At 39.1% G+C, this 24,514-nt stretch overlaps 1 protein-coding gene across 3 annotated transcripts in view; it reads right to left on the minus strand.

Moving 5' to 3' along the window:
- Positions 1-219: 219 nt before the first annotated feature.
- The window catches only part of LOC132814231 (mesoderm induction early response protein 3-like), a 73,936-nt gene continuing 49,641 nt past the window's right edge, over positions 220-24,514 (minus strand). For all 3 annotated transcript variants that reach the window (XM_060823452.1, XM_060823477.1, XM_060823491.1), the window contains 6 exons: positions 23,631-23,782; positions 18,903-18,984; positions 18,099-18,193; positions 14,214-14,341; positions 11,126-11,268; positions 220-3,116 (listed from right to left, as the gene is read on the minus strand). In XM_060823452.1, coding sequence (XP_060679435.1) covers positions 2,656-3,116; positions 11,126-11,268; positions 14,214-14,341; positions 18,099-18,193; positions 18,903-18,984; positions 23,631-23,782 — 1,061 coding nt within the window. In that variant the 3' untranslated portion in view covers positions 220-2,655. The remainder of the gene's footprint in view (positions 3,117-11,125; positions 11,269-14,213; positions 14,342-18,098; positions 18,194-18,902; positions 18,985-23,630; positions 23,783-24,514) is intronic.

Genomic DNA, 24,514 nt, shown 5'->3' on the forward strand with positions numbered 1-24,514 from the left:
GCCAGTATCATACACATTGTAATGATCTTGGTTTAGCATATGTTGATGAACGTTTTGCTGAACATGTCAAACACAATTCGGAAAAAAAGTAAGAATTAAGTTGATAGCAAATAATCAATAATAGACCTGACTAAATGGTTGAAAAGTAGTTTAAATTTCAGTCTATTTGGCAATAACACCAAACAATGCGTTTAAACAAATTGCATTATTCAGTCAGAAGAGTTAATCAATACAATTGGCAAGACAATACATACCCAATAAGGATTTGTGGCTCTTTATTTTTTTTTAAAAATCACAAGCAAATCAGTTCTAGGAAATTTTAAATTAAACCCTGTAATAAAATCACACTTCTGTTTACCAAGGGAACTTACAAAGTCTGAATGCATAGTTAAATTCTGTATTTATAATGCACTAGGAATGGTTTTCAAAATTTCAGAAAGTGCAACTGATGTGAGTGATCAGTCATAAACCTGTGTGAACATTACTACAGACTAGCCTTTGCAAATCCACAGTCACACAAATATATAAATGAAGGGATATGTATAGCATTTCCACAAATACATGACTAGTTCAGTTAACATTAAGAAAAAAAACTCACAAAAGACAAATGCATAGATCAGCACATAAACACAGCTACAAGAAGCTGATGACTTGGATTACAATTTCACGCAATACTGGCAAGAGCCAAGGCTACCCGTTACTTCTGTGTCTTGTACCTTTATGCCATTCTGTATCATCTCAGAACCTAAAGCTTTGTCTATCATACAAGATTCCTGCATTAAAAAACTGAAAGACCATTAGATTATGGCTGTACAGTTAAACACATCTACATAGAAAAATCAACCAATCTCTCAAACCATAGTATCTATTCTTCAGCATTTAGAATGCTAACTTGGCCAACCTTCAAAATAATTAGATACAAATTCATTTTTTAAAAAAGAGATTGCGAAGAGTATGGGTGGGATAAAGAGGATAGATACTCTTATCAGACAGAATATAAATATTTACAATAAATGAAAGCAGTTCATCATGTTGTGTATCCAAATTACTTGGCCTCCTTCACATCTTCATTCCCTTGCACAATCAGTAAAACTTTTCTCAAATACGATACAGTAAAACCCTGGAATTTTAACATTACTAAATAAATCTAAAGGTAACTATCTGACAGGGATTAATATCTTGATATAGCCATAACTGCATTTTTCAATAGTGTCAAATCCAGAGACCCACAGAACAAATTTAATTTTGGACAATAATGGCCTACAATGTAAATTAGAAACTTGAGGAAGAGGAGGTGTGCAGATAATAGAAAAAGTTACACTATGAAATATGACTGCGTGTACTGTAAATATGCAAAAAATACTTATATATTTAAGGATGCTAAGCTTTTCCTACTTCTAAATAAGAAACTTCCCAAGGTGCTTTAATCAGCAGCTGCCAATTTCCAGCAATTTTACACACAAATGCACCTACTTCAGGATTTATAAAAATGGATACTAAGTATCTCTAATCAGTACTAATTACTATAATCCAACATTGAACAGTTGCTTCTTGCTTCAGTCTAACAAGTGTTTTATTTCAAAACCTTTATCTTCACAGTCACATTTACAACAGACTAAAAAAAATTGGAATGCACTGGGGAGGAGATAACTTCAATCTGGTTCATCAAGGTTTTGCTGTATTATATAGATATGGACACATTATTTTGTACAAAACACAATGAACTGCTGCAGAAATTTGGCTAGACTGTCAAATTAGAATGGTGTTTAAAAGTGGCAAGTCCCAAGCGGTGTGAAAACAGTTTCAGCTGCCCCAGGAAATCTCATAAGATATACAATGCACTGCGCAGTTTGAGATACACTATAATACAATCTTTAAAGTCTTTAAAAAAAATAAACATCCATATACAATTATCACAAAATTCAATATTTAATCTAATCAATAAAAGCTTGAAGAGTTTTTAAGCACACAGAAATCTGGCAGTAGTTGCAACCCGTTTACAGATGGCAGCCATGCCCAACTCTTGCGAGACAATTGCATGTCTGTAGGCTTCCTCCCACTTGTACATCATCCAGCAATCTTCGTCCAAAGGATGCACTCACGGCACTGTAAACTGAAGTGCTCTGCTTTAAATCAATGGATGAGAGAAGGCTCTATTCATGCAGGTCTTTGCACTGATAGGCGCAGTTCACTTCTAAAATGCTACATTAGCCAGGGACAAGGCTAGGTACCTGTAAACATTAGTATTCCTCTGTACCCACTACTGTCACAGTAGTGTGGACTCATGGAAGCCATTTCTGTTGTTTCAGATTCCCAATGTTGGTTTCGGGAGGTGAAATGCTTCCTTTGTCTACTGGCTACAAAGGAGATGCAATGGCTTGAGACTTCAAGACTGCATCATAAAGTTCAATTTTAAGTCCCCAATTCTGCAATGTGAACATAATCTCTGAAATTTCTATGTTATTAGGGACTGAAAATAAATGGCTATTTAACTCTTGAGAAATCAAGATTAGGTTCAATAAGTAAAAAGACATCACTGATGTCATAGTAAAAAAATTCAAACTTCCAGTGAATGACTGAACAAACTTGATGGCTCACCCACCAAGTTCACTGTTACTGCATACCACCATTCCAGAAGAAGTTTCAATGCAGAAGTCACTCTGATTGTAGAGCTGTGTGCTGGTGTAGTGCATGGGAATTGATGAAGCCATTTGCTTCACTACCAGACAAGCTGCTAAAATCCGCAACGGAAACAGACATTTTGGCACTAGTGATGTGATGCGTACGATTCTCGAAATCCACACCCAGGTTATTTACAGAAACGTCATTGATAAAAGATTCTTGTACAGCGATCCCCATTTTCAATCTCTTTGCAGGTCTTTCAGATTCGTCGTTGCACATGCTTATCTGGTTTAAATCAGAATGGTAGAATCCAGTCTCAAATAAATTTAGACAGTCTGTGTCACCATTTGTAGGCAAACCAAGTGACTCTTCTATTAAAACAGGCACGTGGGTAGTTGGTCCCTTTGAGTGTAAACTGTCCAATGGAGGAAAATTATAGGAATCCAAACAGTTTACTTCTGCCACACTGCATGCTGTATCAACACTGGTCAGTGCTAAAAGAGAAGTTAAATATTAATTTTCTTCAAATTCATAAATATGACCTAAAATAGCTTCATAGTTTAATAATTTTAATCTGTAAAAATAGAAACAAAGAATACAAGAGCTACTCGAATCTACATGTACTGATATGCATGGACAAGTCCCTGACAGACAGAAATACACCATTATGCCACTTTCAATTTAAGAAAACAGCTGACAATTACTTGCTGGTTCATTTCCCAGGGAAATACTTTGAAAACTGATCTATGAGGATTTAAATCTAAACAAAGCTCAACAGTTAAGCGTCAGTCATCATTTAATTGGTGCATTCAACATGGTAAAGCTTCTACCAATCCACTTGCCATTCAATCAGCATTCTCTTCTCACGCAGTATAAAAATGTTACTTTCCCTTTATACTGGTAATTTTTTGCAAACTATCCTGAGAAGCACAAGGCAGAAAAGCATTGACAAAACGTGTTTTGCAAACAGTACCATTTACAGAACAGTCATAACATTAAACACCTTAACTGGAGTATGATGTCACGTTCTGTTTTAGGAAGAGTGAGATAACATTCTTGAGAGTCAGAAAACAAGGATTGAGGATCTGCTTCTTGGCCTAAGTAACTTTAATTACTAAGACAGATTTGAGAAGTTGAGGCTGTTTTCTTTGTGAAGGAGTGAAAGCTGATTTGATAGATATATTCAAAATCATTAGGATTTGAACAGTACAAAAGAGAAAAATTGTTCCCATTGGCGATGAACAAGGTTCCCCATGGGAGACTGGTTAGCAAGGTTAGATCTCATGGAATACAGGGAGAACTAGCTATTTGGATACAGAACTGGCTCAAAGATAGAAGACCGAGGGTGGTGCTGGAGGGTTGTTGTTCAGACTGGAGGCCTGTGACCAGTGCAGTGCCACAAGGATCGGTGCTGAGTCCACTACTTTTCATCATTTACATAAATGATCTAGGTGTGAGCATAAGCGGTACAGTTAGTAAATTTGCAGATGTCACCAAAATTGGAGATGTTGTGGACAGCAAAGAAGGTTTCCTCAGATTACAACAGGATCTTGATCAGATGAGCCAGTGGGCTGAGAAGCAGCAGATGGAGTTTAATTTAGATAAATGTGAGATGCTGCATTTTGGGAAAGCAAATCTTAGCAGGACTTATACACTAAATGGTAAGATCCTAGGGAGTGTTGCTGAACAAAGAGACCTTGGAGTGCAGGTTCATAGCTCCTTGAAAATGGAGTCACAGGTAGATAGGATAGTGGAGGTGGTGTGTGGTATGCTTTCCTTTATTGGTCAGAGTATTGCGTACAAGAGTTGGGAGGTAATGTTGCGGCTGTACGGGACATTGGTTAGGCCACAGTTGGAATATTGCGTTCAATTCCAGTCTCCCTCCTATCGGAAAAGTATTGTGAAACTTCATAGTGTTCGGAAAAGATTTACAAGGATGTTGCCAGGGTTGGAGGATTTGAGCTAGAGGGAGAGGTTGAATAGGCTAAGGCTGTTCTGCCTGGAGAGTTGGGGGCCGAGGGGTGACCTTATAGGAGGATTATAAAATCTTGAGGGGCATGGATAGGATAAATAGACAAAGTCTCTTCCCCGAGGTCGGGGAGTTCAGAACTAGAGGGCATAGATTTAGGGAGAGAGAGGAAAGATATGAAAGAGACCCAAGGGGCAACTTTTTCACGCAGAGTGTGGTACATGTGTGGAATGAGCTGCCAGAGGAAGTGATGGAGGCCAATACAATTACGACATTTAAAAGGTATCTGGATGGATATATGAATAGGAAGGGTTTGGAGGGATATGGGCCAGGTACTGGCAGGAGAGACTAGATTGGTTTGGGATATCTGATTGGCATGGACGGTTTGGACCGAAGGGTCTGTTTCCGTGCTGTACATCTCTATGACTCTATGGTCAAAGGATCGAAACAGGAGAACATAAATTTAAGATAACTGGCAGAAGACAAAACAGACAGAAGGAGCAGTCTTTTCATGCAGCACGTGGTTAGGATCTAGAATGCATTAGGTTTAAGCAAGGTTTCTAACAGAATTATTATTTGAAAAGATAGAATGCGCAGGGCTAAGGGAAGGATAAGTATTACTGAGACAAAGACATTTTGTCAAAGTTTTGCACTCATCAGGACAATTCACAAGAAATTCAAAAAGAAAACCAATGTTTACAGTGCATGAAAGAAAAGTTCCATTTAAACACACTGTCCTCTAACGCAGTACTTTTTCTTTCACTTTTCACTTAATTCATAAAACTACAAGAAAAAAAGTGTCAACAATCTGTTTTTTCATGAATACTCAAATTCAATACAACTAAACAAATATTTGGCAGAAAACGTGGGGGTATGCACAAATTCATGGCTCTTCCAATATGCTGAATGACCTTCAAGGTCTATCCCTCAAGGAATAGAAGCCTGATGTACTAATCTCCTCTCAATCTCACCCTTGGAAGCAAGAAATACAATGTGTAATGCAAACTTTCCATGCCCAGATCCATATAAATATGCCACAAGTCATAGAAATGTACAGCACAGAAACAGACCCTTTGGTCCAACCCGTCCATGCCTATCAGATATCCCAACCCAATAATGTTCCATCTGCCAGCATTCGGCCCATATCCCTCCAAACCCTTCCTAATCATATACCCATCCAGATGCCTTTTAAATGTTGTAATTGTACCATCCTCTATCACTTCCTCTGGCAGCTCATTCCACATATGTACCAACCTGTGTGTGAAAGAGTTGCCCCTTAGGTCTCTTTTATATCTTTCTCCACTCACCCTAAACCACCTCCCTCTCGTTCTGGACTCCCCCATCTCAGGGAAGACTTTGTCTATTTATCCTATCCATGCCCCTCATAATTTTGTAAACCTCTATAAAGTCACCCCTCAGCCTCTGACACTCCAGAGAAAACAGCCTTAGCTTATTCAACCTCTCCCTATAGCTCAAATCCTCCAAACCTGGCAACATCCTTGTAAATCTTTTCTGAACCCTTTCAAGTTTCACAACATCCTTCAGATAGGAGGGAGACCAGAACTGCACACAATATTCCAAAAGTGGCCTAACCAATGTCCTATATAGCCACAACATGACCTCTCAACTCCTGTACTCAATACTTTGACCAATAAAGGAAAGCATACCAAACGCCTTCTTCACTATCCTATCTACCTGCGACTCTACTTTCCAAGAGCTATGAACCTGCACTCCAAGGTCTCTTGGATCAGCAACACTCCCCAGGACCTTACCATGAAGTGCATAAATCCTGCTACGATTTGCTTTTTTTTTGGGAGCAAATTTTTCTATATATTCTAGCCTTCTTGTTATAGCCTAACATTTCATAGTTTTTAATATTTTTTGCATCTGACAGCTAGATTTTACTGTATTTTATAAATGTTACTATCCCTAATCTAGCATAACACTGTGGAACACAAATGTCAGACATACACATGTGTATTTTTAATATATGTTCTGGACATAAATTTAATTATCAATAAAAAAATAAATAATATGTTCTTCTGCCAATTCAGTTTAGAAACATAGTATTTAGGCCACACAGACCTGCTCTGCCATTCAATATAATGACTGATCACCCAACTCAGTACCCTGTTCCTGCTTTATCCCCTTTAGTCTGAAAATGTGTATTTATATCTTTCTTGAAAATATTCAATATTTTGGCCTCAACAGTTCCCTCTGGTAGAGAAGTCCACAGGCTCACAACTTTCCGAGTGAAGAAATTTCTTGTCATCTCTGTTCTAAAAGGCTTACTCCTTATCCTTAGAATGTGACCCTTTGTTCTGGATACCCCAACCTTCATCCATCCTGAAGGAGGGCTTATGCCCAAAACGTTGATTCTCCTGCTCCTCGGATGCTGCCTGGCCTGCTGTTTTGCCAGCATCACATTTTTCAACTTCATGCACCCATCCTATCTCACCCTGTTAGAATGTTACGATTGCTATGAAATGGCCTTTCATTCTTCTAAACTCCAGTGAACATACTCCTAGCTGAAGTACAATCGCACTCTATACACCAGCCTTGCCATGCCGTGAACCAATCTGGTAAACCTGCTTTGCACTCCCCCTAATAGCCAGAACATTGTTCCTCAGATAAGGAGACCAAAACTGCAAACAATATTCCAGACGTGGTCTTACCAATGTCCGTATAGTTGTAACAAGACATCCGTGCTCCTGCACTCAACATCGTTTTGCTATGGAGGCCAATATATAAGGCGAGTTTTTTTTCACTGCCTGTGGCATCTTCATGCTTACTTACAGCAAGGACACCCAGGTCTTGTCACACCTCCCCATCTTAGTCTGTCACCACTTAGATAATAATCTGTCTGCTTATTTTTGCTACCAAACTGGATAATCTCATATTTATCCATATTGCACTGCATCTGCAAATGACGGATTCTAGTATCTTCCCAATTCCAATATTGAGCTAATTCCATCATTCCATAATTCACTATTTTCTCTCTGCCTGCCTTCTTAAATAGTGGGATTAGGTTAGCTACCCTTCAATCCATTGGAACTGTTCCAGAGTCTACAGAACTTTGGAAGGTGACCACTAGCACATCTACCATACCTGAAGCCAATTCCTTAAGTACTCAGGGATAAAGGTTTTCAGCTTCTTGGGATATCAGCTTTTACTCCTGCTAGTTTCCCCAATACCATTTTTCCACAAATACATTTTTTTCTTTCAAATCCTTCTCCCTATTAGACAGAATTCCCCATATTTCTGGAATGTTATTTGTATTTTTCTTTGTGAAGACAGAACTGAAGTGCGAATTTAATTGGTCTGCATCTCTTCATTCTTGATATGAATTACCATGTTTCCGACTGTATGGACTTCGTACCATCATAATTTCCTTCATTTAAATTGAGGAGCCTAGTCTAAGAAATATCATTCTCCATCTGTGAAGAATTCAATACAATTGTGGTCACTCTTCCCTAATGGCCCAATTAGATGGTCAATTATTCCTTCCTCATTACACAATACCCAGTCAAGAATGGCCTTTTCTCTGGTTTGTTTCTCAACACATTGATCCATAAAACCATAATTTATACACTCCATGAATTCCTCTTCTATTGCTACGGATTTGATTTGCCTAATTACATGCAGATTGAAGTCACCCATAATAGCTGGATCTTTCTGATTTTTATCTCTAATTTCCTTTTTAACGCCTTTGCCAACATTACTACAATTTGGGTCTATATACAAACCCTATATGTTTTTCTGCCCCATGCTTCTCAGCTGAGTCCCTTCTAGATTCTACTTCAGAGCCGATATCCCCTATCACAGTCATTCTTTTTAAATCAACAGTGCTACACCATCTCCTTTTCCTTTTTGTCAGTCCTTTCTAAAACCTGAAACCCCTCAAAATTCAGTTCCCATTCCTGGTCACCCTAAAGCTACATCTCTCTAACCTTCACTATATCATACCCACTTAGAGATCGGAGAGAGTTTATAGTGACCAAGTTAATTCAAAGGATTCTTGCCAGTGTTTTGCATTTCAATTAGTGGCCTTTTCACATTTTAGGCTTTGCTAAAATACTTTTCACAAACACTAGTGATATCCCATTGTACTATCTGATGAACAGGATTTAATTCAAAAAGCTAAATTACCTATTTAATGCTGTCACTTAAAACTGCAGCATTGTCACATCATTTCAAAATTCCAATGTATTAAAATGTTGTGTAACTGCTAAAAAAAAAGGTTTTCTGGATTTATGGGAACAGAGTAAAATGCACCGGACAATTTTAAAACAACGGTTATACGAACTGTAGCGAGTGTCAAGTGCTCAGAAAACCAACACTTCTACAAAGAAATAAAACCAAGGGTATGAAAGTGGTTCATCAATAAAAAAAGTCTAAAATTTTTGTGCAAAAAGGTTTGTACATATTAGAGTGCAAAGTGACATAGACACTGTAGTGCAAGGGTTCAAAGAACTTTCCACCAACTTTGAAAAATCTGTGTTGACATGCAAATATTTCTGCGACACATCAAATGGGTACCTGAGGTGGACGGGAGAAGGAAAGGTGGTGGGATGACAAAGGATAGGCAACAAGGGCAGCAAAGCAGCAGGTTTCATTGCATGTTTCCCTCTCTCAATTTATAGCTCGTCAGATAAAAGTCTGCCTTCCTGCTTTTGCAACCAAAGTGGATAATCTCACATTTTTCTACATTATACTGCTATATATTTGCCTACTTAGCTAGTTCAAATGAAGAATCTCTGCATCCACCTCACAGCACACTGCCCATCCAGTTTTGGCTCATCTACAAATCTGGAGTTATTACATTTAGTTCCTTCATCTAAATCATTATATATACATTGTGAATAGCTGGGGTCGGGTACCGATTCCTGCAGTATCCCCAGTCAATACTTGCTATTCAAAAAAAAAGACCTGTTTACTCCTACTGATTCCTGTCTGCCAACCAGTTTTCTACACATCTCAACATACTACCTCCAATCCACGTGTTTTCATTTTCCACTCTGATTTCTAATGTAGGACTCTTGTCAAAAGCTTTCTGTAAGTCAAATAAACAATATTCACTAGTTTCCCCTCATCAAATTCTACTAGTTACATCCCTCAAAGGAACTCCAGTAGATAATGTCAAGCACGATTTCCCTTTTGTAAATTCATGCAGGCTCTGTCTAATCCTGCCACTGTTTTCCAAATACACAGCTACTAAAACTTTGAAATGATCTCTAGCATTTGCCCCATTACTGATGGCAGGCTGACTGATTTATAATTCCCTGCTTACTCGCTACACCCCTTATTAAACCGAGCTACCCTCCAAGTTATAGGAGCTGATCCAGAGTCTATAGATTCATTGAAAATGACCACCAGTGAATCCACTATTTCTATGCCCACTGGGATATGGATTATCTGACCCTGGGGATTTTTTTTCAGCCTTCAATTCCATCAATTTCCCAAAACCATTTCTTTATCAATACTGATTTTCTTCACTTACTCCTACTAAAAAGTCTGCATTCCCCAACATTTCTGGTACGTAATTTATATTGTCCTTTGTGAACACAGAACCAAAATATGTATTTAGTTGGTCAGGCATTTCTTTGCTCCCCATTGTAAATGTGGAGAAGTATAAAATTATTCACTTTGGTGGAAAATATAAAACATTTCTTCACATTAAGAAGTGACAAGTGTTGCACTTCAAAGGGATTTTCATATGCACATGTCACTGGAAGCTATCATGCAGGTTCAGCAAGTAATTGAGAAACCAAGTGGTATGTAGGCCTTTGTTAAACAGAGAATTTTAGCATAGGAATAAAAATGCTTTAATGTAATTATATAAAGCTTTGGTGAAACCACACAAAAAATGTGCGCAGTTTTGGCTCCGTGGTTAGCACTGCTGCCTCTCAGTGCCAGAGACCCAGGTTTGATTCCCGCCTCAAATGTCTGCCTGTGTGGAGTTTGCACATTCTCCCGTGCCTCCGTAGGTTTCCTCTGGGTGCTACGGTTTCTTCTCAAATCCAAAGATGTGCAGGTCAGGGGAATTGGTCGTGCTAAATTGCCCATTGTGTTAAGTGCATTAGTAGGGGTAAATGTAGGGTAGGGGAATGGATCTGGGTTGGTTACTCTTTGGCAGGTTGTTGTGGACTTGTTGGGCCAAAAGGCCTGTTTCCATACTGTAGGGAATCTAATCTTTCCAATCCTGAGAGCAGGAGGGACTGTTTGAATTTTCAATGCCCCTATCTTTCCAGCTAAAAGGTTATTTTGTCCTACTGCATAAATCCACTTACTTTGTGAGATTAAGGGATTGGCCTGGATTGAGATCTCACAATTTAATAAATTCTGAACCAAAACATCCATGTTCTTTCATTATCATCAAATTGTTACCATGTATATCCACAAAGACAAAATCTTGATTAGGTATACTAGGTCTTCTCCCATTTTCCATAATAAAATCTCTCAGTTACACTTTTAAGTATTTTGAATCCTCAGCCTTGAATTTTATGAAAACACTAAAATGTGAACAGCTCTTACCAGCAAACTCATGTCCAGAGCTCATTAGATTGTGATCAGAAATGGTTTCAGGTCTGTTGACTGAAGAACAGATGGATGGAGAATGCACTGATCGACTTAACATTCCCATTTCAGCCTCATCTACCAGACGATCCATGTAATCTCTGAAAAGAGATATCTTATTGTTAAACAGGGTGCTATAGTTTAAAGTGTATGGAAATACAGACTTGATAATTCCTGAATATAAGGACATAATGGACTCACTTAACTGACAGATGGTATTTAGAACTACATTGCAAAGTGAAGTACCAAAAGGAATGTTTATTCTTTTAGTTTGTCCCCTCATTTTATAAAGTCCAGCCTTGTGATGGTCTGTATAAGAATATTTTGATTTAGGAGACATCAAGACAATGTTTGACTGAGTCCAGAGCATCAAAGAGCTCTAGCAAAATTGAAGTCACCAGAACTGGGGGAGGTAGGGAGATAAAATTCTCCCACTTGGTAGCGTCATACCTAATATATACAAAACTAGATGCACTTATGAGAAGCCAGTCTTTTTAACTCCAGATCATCACTGCTGGACTTTCTCAGGAGTAGTGTCCAAACATGTGACCTCCATCACTTAAAATGGACAACAGATGCATGAGAACACACCTGCAAGAAAAAACCAAAAACTGCGGATGCTGAAAATCTAAAACAACAAGAGAACGCTGAAGAAACTCAACAAGTCTGGCAGCATCCACAGAGGGAGAATCAGAATCAACTTTTCAAGTTCAGTATAATTCTTCTTCAAAACTGTCACCTGCATTAACCTCTCCAAGCCATTCACTATCCTGAATTGGAAGGGCAATGTCTTCCCCACACAGTCACTTGGAACACCTTTCCTAGCAGCATAATAGTGGTTCACCACCCAACTCAGAACAATAAATATTGATCATGCTTTGATCATTTGTGGAATGTATTGCCTGGAAATGCAATGCAGGCTGATTCATTTGAGACAGTAAAGAGGTCATTGTCATAGAGCACAACAGCACAGAAACAGACCCTTCGGTCCAACTTGCCCATACAGACCATATATCTTAAATTAATTAATTTGTGTCCCACTTGTGAGCATTTGGCCCATATCCCACTAAACCCTGTCTGTGCATGTACCCATCCGGATATCCCTCAACCAAGTAAACATTCAAATATAAACCTTAGTACTGAATGTCAATTGGCTATTCAACATAGATGGATATTCACAGCACAGGTTGAAGGTTCACAATAGATGTTTAACCACAAACTTTCAACTTGTGCCACTTGATGTTGCTAGGGTGACGCAACCATGACTGGTCTTAGCTTTCTAAAATTCTGCTATATGAAGACATTTAAAGTTTGGGATATTTTATTACATTGAAGCAATCTATGCAAATTGTTGTTTCCTCTACTAAGGATTGGGAGGCCAAGATCACTTTACCCATTACACTCTAGCTGACATTTACCAGTACAAGAGAGATTTCAGACAGCTCACATACCCCATCTCAATGGTGCTACGTTGCACTGAGCTGCATTTTTAGCCAGTGTTATCATGGAAGCACACCTTTTTGGAATCAAAGTTTACAAACAAAAATACATGATGATTATCGTGAGAAAAAAGAATGTGCAAAGGTATGGGGAAAAAGCTGGAGACTGGCTCTAGGTAATGATGCTCTTTTGATCAGTAGTTGCTGACACAATGGGCCAGATGGCTTCCTTCTGCAACACAACAATTCTGTGATGTCCGCGAAGTTCAGATTCAAGATGAAAGTATTGTCTTAGGAGGAAATACTGAACAGACTGAAGTTTAGAGAAATGAGATGTGATCTTACTGAACAATAAGGATTCACTTAACAGCTAAAGAATTAAGTGGATGTTCTGAGATCCACCACCGTAATGAAAAAAAAATGATGCAAATTGACACTGTTCTCAATTTTCCAGGACCACTGGAGTCTATTGTACTGTGCGCATGTGCAAGCTTGCGAACAAGTGGGGGGGGGAAAGAGAGAAGCAGTGTCCAGACCTCAGGGACACAGTTGAAAAACTATAGGTTCTCCCATTTAAGGAGATGGGGAGAAGTTTTTCTTTCAGAAGATCATTGTCTGTGGAATCCTCTTTGAAGAGTGCGGTGCTGGAAAAGCACAGCCAGTCAGGCAGCATTCGAGGAGGAGAATCGTCGTTTTGAGCACCAGCTCTTCATCAAGAATTCTCTTCCCCAAAGATGAATAGGGGCTGTTCATCCGAATACGTTCAGGGTCTTGCTTGGGAGATTTTTAACTGACAAGGTGCTCACACAGGAAAGCAGAGTTAAAGCAGTGGTCAGAATGCCATTGTTTTTTAAAAACAGAATGGCAGAGCAGGCTTGAGGGGTAGAATAGGCTACACCTACTCCAAATTCGTGTCATGCGCTCTACAGTTCCCCATTACAGTGCCTCAGGTAATTTGACCTTTTCTGGCAGATTGCCCATAGTTTTAATCTCCAGATTTAAAGAAAAATGTACTCACATTGGAGGCATACAGCAAAGATTCATGAGACTGATAACCAAGATAAAATGATAGTTCTAAAATGAGGGACTAAGTAAATTGCAGATGTCTTCACGCAATCTCTTGAAGCACTCAAAACTTTGAAGGGGCTTTACAAAATTGCACAAAGGTTGCTTCGCCTTGGCCAGGGAAGTCACAAGACAGGGGGTGTGGCACAATCTCAGGAAAAGAAAACTATTTATCATTTGGGGAGAAAATAAAGAGATATTTGTTCAAGTGGGTGCAAATCTTGAGAATTTCCTAACCAATAAAGTTGAGGATACTATCATTGAGTAAAATTAAGACAGAGATACGACAACGGGTGTTAAGAGTTGGACAGGAAAGATCGATCAATTCTGGTCACATTCAGTAGTGGCAGAACAAGCTTGAGTCGCCAGATAATCTACTCCTGTTCTTTTTCTCATGTTTGGACATAGTAAAAATGTGAATTAACTTGGCTAAAGTACTTAGGAGTAACCAATGTACTAATATTATTTGGAGTCATTCAACACCATTCAGCTCCATCTTAAACCATCTTGTCCAGTAGCACAAACAACTGTTGTCTACTTACGTAACTCCAGGATGAAGATTGTACCTCTTCTTCCCAAACCTGGTTTGCTGTGCAAAGTAATCATATCTTTCTGATTTCTTCCACATATAGTAAAAAGCCACACACTCGCCCACCGTTCGACTCTTGACCTAAGAACAGAAACAAATACCTTGAATAGAGATGGAAATCGAAGATACGTTCAGAACAAGGCTCTTTTTCCAAAACTATCTTCATATTTCAACAAATGAAATGCAAATAAATCTCTGTTAAAAGATGGTAAATTTAAAAGTTGTCACGTTTCATCCACCACCCAAAATATTTTTGAATAGGTGGGTAACAAGGACAGTTTATTTTGATTTCCTTCATGTGTGTAATTCAGTGCATCAGCCATGGCAGAATTCTGGTTATTCAGTCATAAGATCATGGGTTTATGTCTCACTCTATCACAAAGCTGACACTTACAGTATACCATGAGTGAAGGAGTACTGGACTGTTAGAGATGCCATCTTGCAGATATAATATTAAGCCAAGTCCAAACTGCTATCCCAGATGGATGCAGAAAATCGAATCATACTATTATGAATGAAAGTAGGCTATTCCTGCCCAGGCCAATATTTAGCCATTAAACACAACTGCAAGAAAACATATCTGCTCATTACCATATTGCTATTAATGCAAAATTTCTGCATTCAAACCTTGACTTGCTAGATCTGAAATGGCTGAAATACAGGAACAGTTACCTCGGAAATCAGCAAGCTGCTTCAAGTTAAGAATTTCCTTTGTTTACTATTTAAATTAACATTTGGAGGGGAAATCTTAAAAGGAACTACTTTCCTTACATGTTTGTTCATACAATCAGGAAAAAAATTAGTCTGTGTGGCATCATTTTTAGTGGGTGAAGAAGCTGGTTTTATGGTGTGCCTAGTTGATTGCTAGGGATTTACCTCATGGAATACAGGGATAACTCGCCACTTGGATACAGAACTGACTCAAAGGCAGAAGACACAGGGTGGTGGTGGTGGAGGATTCTTTTTCAGACTGGAGGCCTGTGACCAGTGGAGTGCGACAAGGATCAGTGCTGGGTCCACTACTTTTTGTCATTTATTAAATGATTTGGATGTGAGCATAAGAGGTACAGTTAGTAAGTTTGCAGATGACACCAAAATTGGAGGTGCAGCGGACAGCGAAGAAGGTTACCTCACTTACAACAGGATCTTGAGCAGATGGGCGAATGGGATGAGAAGTGGCAGATAGAGTTTAATTCAGATAAATGTGAGGTGCTGCATTTTGGCAAAGCAAATCTTAGCAGGGCTTATACAGTTAATGTTAAGGTCCTGAACAAAGAGACCTTGGAGTGCAGGTTCATAGCTCCTTATACTGCAGGTAGATAGGATAGTGAAGGCAGCATTTGGTATGCTTTCCTTTACTGGTCAGAGTATTGAGTACAGGAGTTGGGAGGTCTTTTTGCGGCTGTACAGGACATTGGTTAGGCCACTGTTGGGATATTGCGTGCAATTCTGGTCTCCTTCCTATCAGAAAGATGTTGTGAAACTTGAAAGGGTTCAGAAAAGATTTAAAGATGTTGCCAGGGTTGGAGGAATTAAGCTATAGGGCGAGGTTGAATAGGCTAGGGCTATTTTCCCTGGAGCGTCACAGGCTGAGGGGTGACCTTATAGAGGTTTATAAAATGAGGGACATGGACAGGTTAAATAGACAGGATCTTTTTCCTGGGGTGGGAAAATCCAGAACTGGAGGGCATAGGTTTAGGATGAGAGGGGAAAAGGATAAAAGGAACCTAAGGGGCAAGCTTTTCACTCAGAGGGCGGTGGGTATGGAATGCACTGCAAGAGGAAGTGGTAGAGACTGGTACAATTGGAAGGGTATATGAATAGGAAGGGTTTGGAGGGATATAAGCCAGGTGCTGGCATGTGGGACTAGATTGGGATGGGATATCTGGTCAGCGTGGACGAGTTGGACCAAAGGGTCTGTTTCCATGCTGTACATCTCTATGACTATGACTCTAATGACAAGAGACTTTGCCTTTTGGATTTCTTCACATTTCTTCACTGGCAAAACATAGGAATCCAACTTACATGCTCTCAGATTGGGTTTCAGATTATTTTTGTAACAGAGTTTGGGGATATCGAATGATGAGAATACCTATGCTCAGCTTGCTGTAGAACACCACTTTTGTCACAGGCAAATTTTCTATGTGAATAACACAGTCAACCAAATGAAGCTGAGCTGAAGTAAACATGAATTAGACACCAGGTATGCAACACAAGAACTTGGGCATTAAGGATTGTGTTCTTATACTTCCCCTTCATACTGCACATAGATCTTAAGCAGCAACGGTGGAACAATTCTGTTTGTATCATGGGACACTGCAAGATTGCCCATTTCTCAATCAGACAAGTCACAAAAGGTCATCATTTGAAACAAACTCCATGCTCTTTCCAAAGCCTGTGGGGAAGTCTGCTAAACGTTCAGCTTAGTTTTACTCAAGAATGGGAGACTTCATCATCCAATAGGCTATTGTAGCAGAGGATATTGCCAAGATAGTAGAACCTATGAACTGACTGGAAGTGTATCGATTGCCACTTGTAAAATGTTATCTTGGCATTTTAAGCCAGCAGAATGATGGTAAAATTGACTTTTTTTTTCATACACAATTGTATGGCTGATGTATATGGAGATTTGGACAAAGAAATCAACAAGCAACCGGATGTCTTTCAGCATGTGTGATATAAAAGCAGAGTCATCAGCAAACAAGAGTTCACTTCGCAGCTGTCTGTGTTTTTTTTTCCCCCACAAGCCAAGGGCCTTTGCAGATTGAAGAGTTTGCTGACTGTCCTGAACGGAGTGCAAGGGATATCACGTCTCACAAACAAGATTGAATTTTATAAGGAAGTAACCAAAAAGATGGATGAGGGCAGAGCGGGAAACATTATATACACAGACTTTAGTAAAGCCTTTGACAATAAAGTTAGATCACATGGGATGGTGACAGAGGTTGTTTTTCGGACTGGAGGCTTGTGGCCCGTGGTGTTTCACAGGGACCAGTACTGGGTCCACTTTTGTTACTCATTCATAAGAACGATTTGGATGAGGATACAGGAGGCGTGGTTAGTAAATTTGCAGATGACACCAAAATTGGTGGAATAGTGGACAGAGAAGAATTGGGCCAATGGACTGAAGAGTGGCAAATGGAGTTTAATGTGGATATATGCGAGACTTATTTTGATAAAACAAACAAGGGCAAGACTTATACAGTTAATGGTGGCCCTGGATAATGTTGGAGAACATACAGGCTCCTCCACAATATTATGAATATCCCAATCAAATCTTTCAGACTCCTCTCCTCCATAGCCTGAGGAAGTCTTGCAGAGATCTCCTGCAGCAAAGAAAACTGACTTATAATTAACAGAACCATTTTCCTTTGTGTCAGGTACAACTCCAATCAGAAAGACTTCCCAAATTCCCACTGATTACAGCTTTCATAAGACATCTCGATGTCATACTCAGTCAAATACTGCCTTGTTTACCAAGGTCAGTTCACCCTCACTTCCCTTGTTCAGTTCAACTTTTTTATCCATGTTTGGACCAAGAATGTAATGAAGCCAGGGACCGAGTGGGTCTAGAAGTCAAACTCAGCCTTGATGAGCAAGTTATTGTTGAATTATGTATTACTTGGTCATGCTATTGGTGACCCTTTCACTACTTTGCTGAAAAGTGAGAATGGACTTATGAGCAATAACTGGGTAGATTGATTGGTCTTACTTCTTGTGAACAGGATATACTTAGACAATTTTCTACACTGCCAGGTCAATGCCAGTATTGTAGCAGATCTAATTAAATAATCCTAAACACAATTTAAGCTCTAATGTACCCACAAATCTATCTTACCTTATTTGCCTGTATTTGGTGAAAATCTTTACCGTAGAGTCGAAGTGCAAGTTCAAAGTTTCTGCACTCCTCTTCTGTCCAAGCAGACCGTTCATCTATGGATTATGTAAACCAGAATTAGGATCACGGAATACAACATACCACAAGTGCTACATTCTTAAGTTCCAAGCAGGTTATTATTGGGCTGGATTTTGTGTTCAACTTCTACAATTCAACAATTTAGTATTTATAGCTGGTCTTCAAGCTGTGCACAAAGTTACAGCAACCGCTGTGGCATTTATATTCCCGTGTGGATCATAGTTTAAAATAGTGCCGCGGCAAGAATTTTTCCAAGGGTCCAGCAACAGGGAGATAATAACACAGAATAAGCAGCCAATCACATCGAAGTATTTTCACTGACAATAAAGCCAGGAAAATAATACAATTAATTAAATAGCTTAACTTAAAAATTTCACACACTTAAGATTACTTAATTACGATATTAAAATATTACTTTTTAAAATGTGCACATTTGTTAAAAAAATTACAGTAGTTTAGCTTTTCAGGAAGTTTAGGCACAATTAACAAATTATCAGTTACTATAAACCAAGTCAGATCTCATTCAACAATGTGGACCTTTACAATTTTTTAAAATTGGAATTTTTATACAGCAAAGAGGAATTTTTATTAATTCCAGTTGTTTAGGAATTGAACTCAGGATGTTAAAATGCATCCTACAGAAGAACACAGAATTAGTGACAACTGCTTATGGATTTCATATATAGGTATGAACTCCCAAAACTGCTGTTGCTTTTGGGCCCTTACCTCGTGTTGCTTTTATATTTGAGTGGTAACTTCCAAGTGCCTCCTTAACAACATAGTTACATTTTAGAAGTTCATACAGTGCCTGGAAAGAGTTAAAACAAAAGTATTAAATCCACAAACAAAACAACTTACTATTAACCTGGAGCAACAATGGCAGAAGTTTCTGGGTGTAATTGAGGACACAGTACACAGGTTCATCCCAAAGAAAAGAAAGATTATCTGGGGAGGGCTTAAGACAGCCATGGCTGACAAAGGAAGTCAGGAAATGTATCAAAGAAGAGAGAGCCTATAAAGTGGCCAAGAGCACTGGGAAATCAGAAGATTGTGAAGACTACACAAACAGAGGATAACAAAGAGAGAAATAAGTAAATAGAGGATCAAATATGAAGGTAAGCTAGCCAGTAATATTAGAAATGACAGTACAAGTTTCTTTCAATACATAAGAAACAAAAGGAGAGACAAAAGTAGAAATTGGGCTGCTCCAAATTGATGCTGGAAGGCTAGTGCTGGGAGATAAGGAAATAGCTGAAGAACTCAACAAACACTTTGTGTCAGTCTTCACAGTGGAAGACATGAATACCATCCCAACAATTAAGGAGAGTCAGGGGGCAGAGTTGAGTATGGTCGCCATTACAAAAGAGAAAGTGCTAGAAAAGCGAAAAGATCTAAAAATCGATAGACCTCCTGGCCCCAATGGGGCTACACCCTAGAGTTCTGAGAGGGGTGGCTGAGGAAATAGCAGAGGTGCTGACTGTGCTCTATCAAAAATTACTGGAGTCAGGTAAAGTCCCAGATGATTGGAAAATCGTTGTTGTAAGCCCCTTGCTCAAGAAAGGATTAAGACAAAAGATGGAAAATTATAGGCCGATTAGCCTAACCCTCGGCTGCAGATAGAATTCACCATCAAGAACGAGATTTCTAAATTCTTGGAAGTGCAGGGTCGGATTAGAACAAGTCTGCATGGATTTACTAAGGGGAGGGTGTGCCTGAAAATGTGTTGCTGGAAAAGCGCAGCAGGTGAGGCAGCATCCAAGGAACAGGAAATTCGACGTTTCGGGCATAAACCCTTCATCAGGGAGATCATGCCTGACAAACCTGATAGATTTCTTTGACGAGTTAACAAATAGGTTAGACCAGGGAAACCCAGTGGATGTCATCTATCTGGACTTTTAAAAGGCCTTTGATAAGCTGCCTCACAAGAGGCTGCCGAGTAAGGTGCTCGAGATGAGCTGCTGGTATGGATTTGGAATTGGCTGCCTGACGGAAGGCAGAGAGTTGGGATAAAAGGTTCTTTTTTGGAATGGTATCTGGTGACAAATGGGGTCCCAGAGGGTTCAGTGTTGGGCCGCAGCTGTTCACTTTATCTAGTAATGACCTGGATTAAGGGACAGGGGCATTCTGGCGAAGTTCGTCGATGATACAAAGTTAGGCGGACAGGCAGGTAGTACTGAAGAGGTGGGGAAGCTGGAGAAAAATTTAGAGTTTCGAAGAGTGATCCAGGAAACGATTGATGAAATCCATCGTGAGCAAGTGCGATGCCTTGCACTTTGGTAAAAAGAATACAGGCATGGATTATTTTTTAAATGGTGAGAGAATTCATAAAATCAAAGAAAAAAGGGATCTGGGAGTGCTAGCCCAGGATTCTCTAAAGGTTGATTTGTAGGTTGAGTCAGTGATTAAAAAAGCAAATGTAATGTTGTCATTTATTTCAAGAGGGTTGGAATATAAAAGCAGCGATGTGCTACGGAGACTTTGTAAAGGTCTAGTTAGACCCCAATTTTGGGGTCTAATACTGTCCAATTTTGGGCCCCACACCTCAGGAAGGACATACTGGTACTGGAGCATGTGCAGCGGAGATTCACACAGATGATCCCTGGAACAGTAGGCCTAACATCTGATGATCGGCTGAGGATCCTGGGATTGCATTCATTAGAATTTAGAAGATTGAGGGGAGATCAAACAGCAACTCTCAAGATAATGCATAGCTTAGAAAGGGTGGACGCTGGGAAGTTGTTTCCATTCCAACTGGGAGACGAGGACCTGTGGGCATAGCCTTAAAATTAGTGGGGGGTCAATTTAGAACAGAAAGGGGGAGATATTTCTTCAGCCAGAGAGTGGCAGGCCCGTGGAATTCATTGCCATGGAGCGCAGTGGAGGCTGGGACATTGGGTGTCTTCAAGGCAGAGATTGATAAATTCTTGATCTCACAAGGAATTAAGGCCTATGGGGAGAGTGCCGGTAAGTGGAATTGAAACAACCATCAGCCATGATTAAATAGCAGAGTGGACTCAATGGGCCAAATGGCCTTGCTTCCACTCCTGTGTCTTATGGTCTAACTTAACAACGGAAGGTGATTACTTCTTAGAAATGCACCAGAAACAAAAGATTACCATTTTAGAAACAACTACTTTTCTTCCAATATTGAGCAATTCTAAAATAAAACCGACTTGGAAATATTCCTCAAAGCGGTTGCGTTTATTGGCTTATGTTGAAAACTTCCTCAGATGGTTAATATTCTCTGGTTCACTGCTGACATGTAAATTAACACTCACCATTTTGTTTTATAAAATTCTCTATTTTTCACAAATCTCCTCCAATAATATCAGTGATGACTGCCTATTCATTGAATACTCATTTTTTAACAAAAATTGTTTGTGTCACATATTTTGGACTATACTGAATTGTGAATAAATTAACAGAAAGTGTTTTAAGGGCTACCAACAAAATTCCTCACTACAAACAATACCAAATGAAAAAATATGTTCTGTTACCTTGTGTGAAGCTCAAGATAATTTGCACCAGTGTCTAACGATACAATTCAAAAACAAAGTTTCTGACCTTCTTGACTCAGGTACCATATATGGATCCCGTTGCTGAGAGCAGCTTTTATTTGCCAGGCTTCCAGAAGTTGAGGAAGCCCAGATGACAAGCTAATACCAGAAACATGCAACCTCCTTAAAAAGTTTTAAATGACAAGTTGCCTCCTAAAAATGGAATGATAGTTCTCATTACAAGTCCCTCTTTCATACCAACCCCACAAAAATTAGCTATGAGCAGCTTGTAGGAGCTTTGGCTTTTGGTTAGATTTTAGGATTTTAACTAATCCAAAAAGCTACATGTATTGATTTTAAAACCAAGGATCCTTTGATTTTAAGAAAACAGCCCACTCAATTCATCCTTCCACCTCCAAAAGGTGTATGCACAAAAAAAAATTAAGAGTTTTAGCAAAATATTCAGTCATGAGGTCAGCATTGTTGACTGGGATGGCATTTACTGGCCATCTCTTGTTGCCCAGGTGCCAATGGTGAACTGACTTTTTTGACCGCTGCAGTCAATTTAGAGTACGTAGATTCACAAAACAATTAGAGACAAAGTTCCAGGACTTTGATGCTGACCCAGAAGCACTGAAAGAATGGCATATAATGGCATATATCACCGTACAGTGTTAGGAGAGAGTGAGAGGGCACAAGGTTGCAGATTGTACTGGGAATACAATTCTGCACACAATGCCTCATGGATGCCTTGTGTTGAGGAGTTGCTAGATTTGTTTGAAGCCTATCCCATTTCACAGTGATAATGCAATACAACACTATTAAGGGTAACCTCAATGTGAAGATAGGACTTAGTCTCCACAAAGATTGTGCAGCAGTCACTCTTACTGATACAATCAATGCAAAGAGAGGCACCTGCAACAGACAGTATGGTGAGGATGAGGTCAAATATCTTTGTCCCTCACTGGTAAGGAGGAATGTGCAGACTGACAGAGCTACATTTGCCATTTTTGTTTCTGATACCTTCATCCTTGCCAAGCTAGTCTTTTTTTTTAAAAAGCTTCCTAATGGTCAATACTATTGAATTTCTTGCTGGACCAATTCACAAGACAAGACATTTAAGAGTCAACCAACTTGCTATGGGTCTGGAAACTCCGATCCCCAGAATATTACCAGGGTCTCTGGATTACTAGATTTGCCACAATACTACAGTGCCATCACCTCTCCTTGAAATAATATAGGGAGAGTGATTTCTCTATTCCTGCATCCCAACAAATGTCTTTTATTGAGTTTTCTTATCAAAATGCAATAGTCGATACACTTCCCTACATTAAATTTATATTTGCACATTTATGGGTTATCTTTGTTCTCACTGAAATGAGCTTTCCTCCAGCTGGGCATTTTAGTGTTGAACTGTTAACTGCCCTTTAAGTAAAGGTTAGAAAAGATTCAGCTATCTTCTTCCTCATTGGGCTGGAAACATAATCAAGAATTATGTCTTCTGTACATTTCATAAATTTCTCCTGCTCTGAGATTCACTGTTATTTTCTAAATCTATATTCTTAAGATAAGAATGCATCTCATTATTATGCTTTGTAGATTTTATATCTTCTGACACTCCTCTATCTTTATTTGGTGGACTACATTTATTAAGTGTAATATTTATTTATTTATTACACTTTATTAAGTGTAATAGATCCCCTTTTTTTAAATTCTACTATATTTTCCTCTTTACTGTTGAGGACATGTTGCCTTCTTTTGTGTTATAATAGTATCTCTGATCATTACTTTTGACAACCGTCCAACAGTTCCTATTCCTTTCTCTTTTCTATCTTGCCTTATAGTCAGAAACAAAAGTGGCAACCCTCCAAATTGAGACAAAATCGATTATGGAAAATAAACGTGGACTTGATTCAGGTCAGTCATATATCAGATCTGTAATCAAGCATATATTCACCTGTTCATTGTCCCTTACATGTGTCCCTTCAGGTATACCACCAATGCCCTTTTCATCTGCAGATCTCTTAGCTGCTTCATGCAAGAACTCCTTTACTGTACTTTCAGGAAGCAAATAGGGAGTCCAAAGTAACTGGTCCTCATTTTCATAGCCTAGAAATAAAATAAAGAAACAAACTTACTAACAAGCTTTCGTGATATGAGTATTTTCAATCCATGAAATTAAAAATACAAAATACATTGAACACAAGTGTGAACCTGTCAGTCAGAGCTCCAATGCAAGTATTTCTCCAGTACCTAGCTTCTATAAATTTACCTGAGTATTTTATTTGGTTTATTTTAGAATTTTGATTTTTTATATTCAGTCAGGAGAAAGACAGATACTCAATTCACTTTCTAGTCAGAGATCACCTGAACATCTACAGAAACTCTGTTCTGGGTCCACTGTTTTTTTAGCATTTACGTAAGTAATTTGAATGTGAATATAGGAGGTATGGTTATTAAGTTGATAGGCGGTGTAGTAGACAATGGAGGAAGTTATCTCAAAATTCAACCAGACCATGATCAAATGGGCCAACAGGCCAAGAAGTGGCAGATAGTACCTAATTTAATAAGTGTGAGGTGTTGCATTTTGCTAAGACAAGAGGACTTGCACAAACATGATGTGGAGTTGCAGGTGTGTAGTTCCTTGAAAGCAGAGTTGCAAGTAGACAAGGTGAAGGTGGCAATGTTTGGTATGCTTGCCTTCATTGGTCAGTGCATTGAGTGTTGTAGCTGGAATGTCATGCTCCAGCTTTACATGACATTGGTGAGGCCACTATTAAGAATACTGCGTATAATTCTCGTCACCTTCGATAAGAAGGATGTTGTGAAACTGGAAAGGGT

The sequence above is a fragment of the Hemiscyllium ocellatum genome, chromosome 1 (genome assembly GCF_020745735.1).
Source record: "Hemiscyllium ocellatum isolate sHemOce1 chromosome 1, sHemOce1.pat.X.cur, whole genome shotgun sequence".
In the NCBI taxonomy this organism is placed as follows: Eukaryota; Metazoa; Chordata; class Chondrichthyes; order Orectolobiformes; family Hemiscylliidae; genus Hemiscyllium; species Hemiscyllium ocellatum.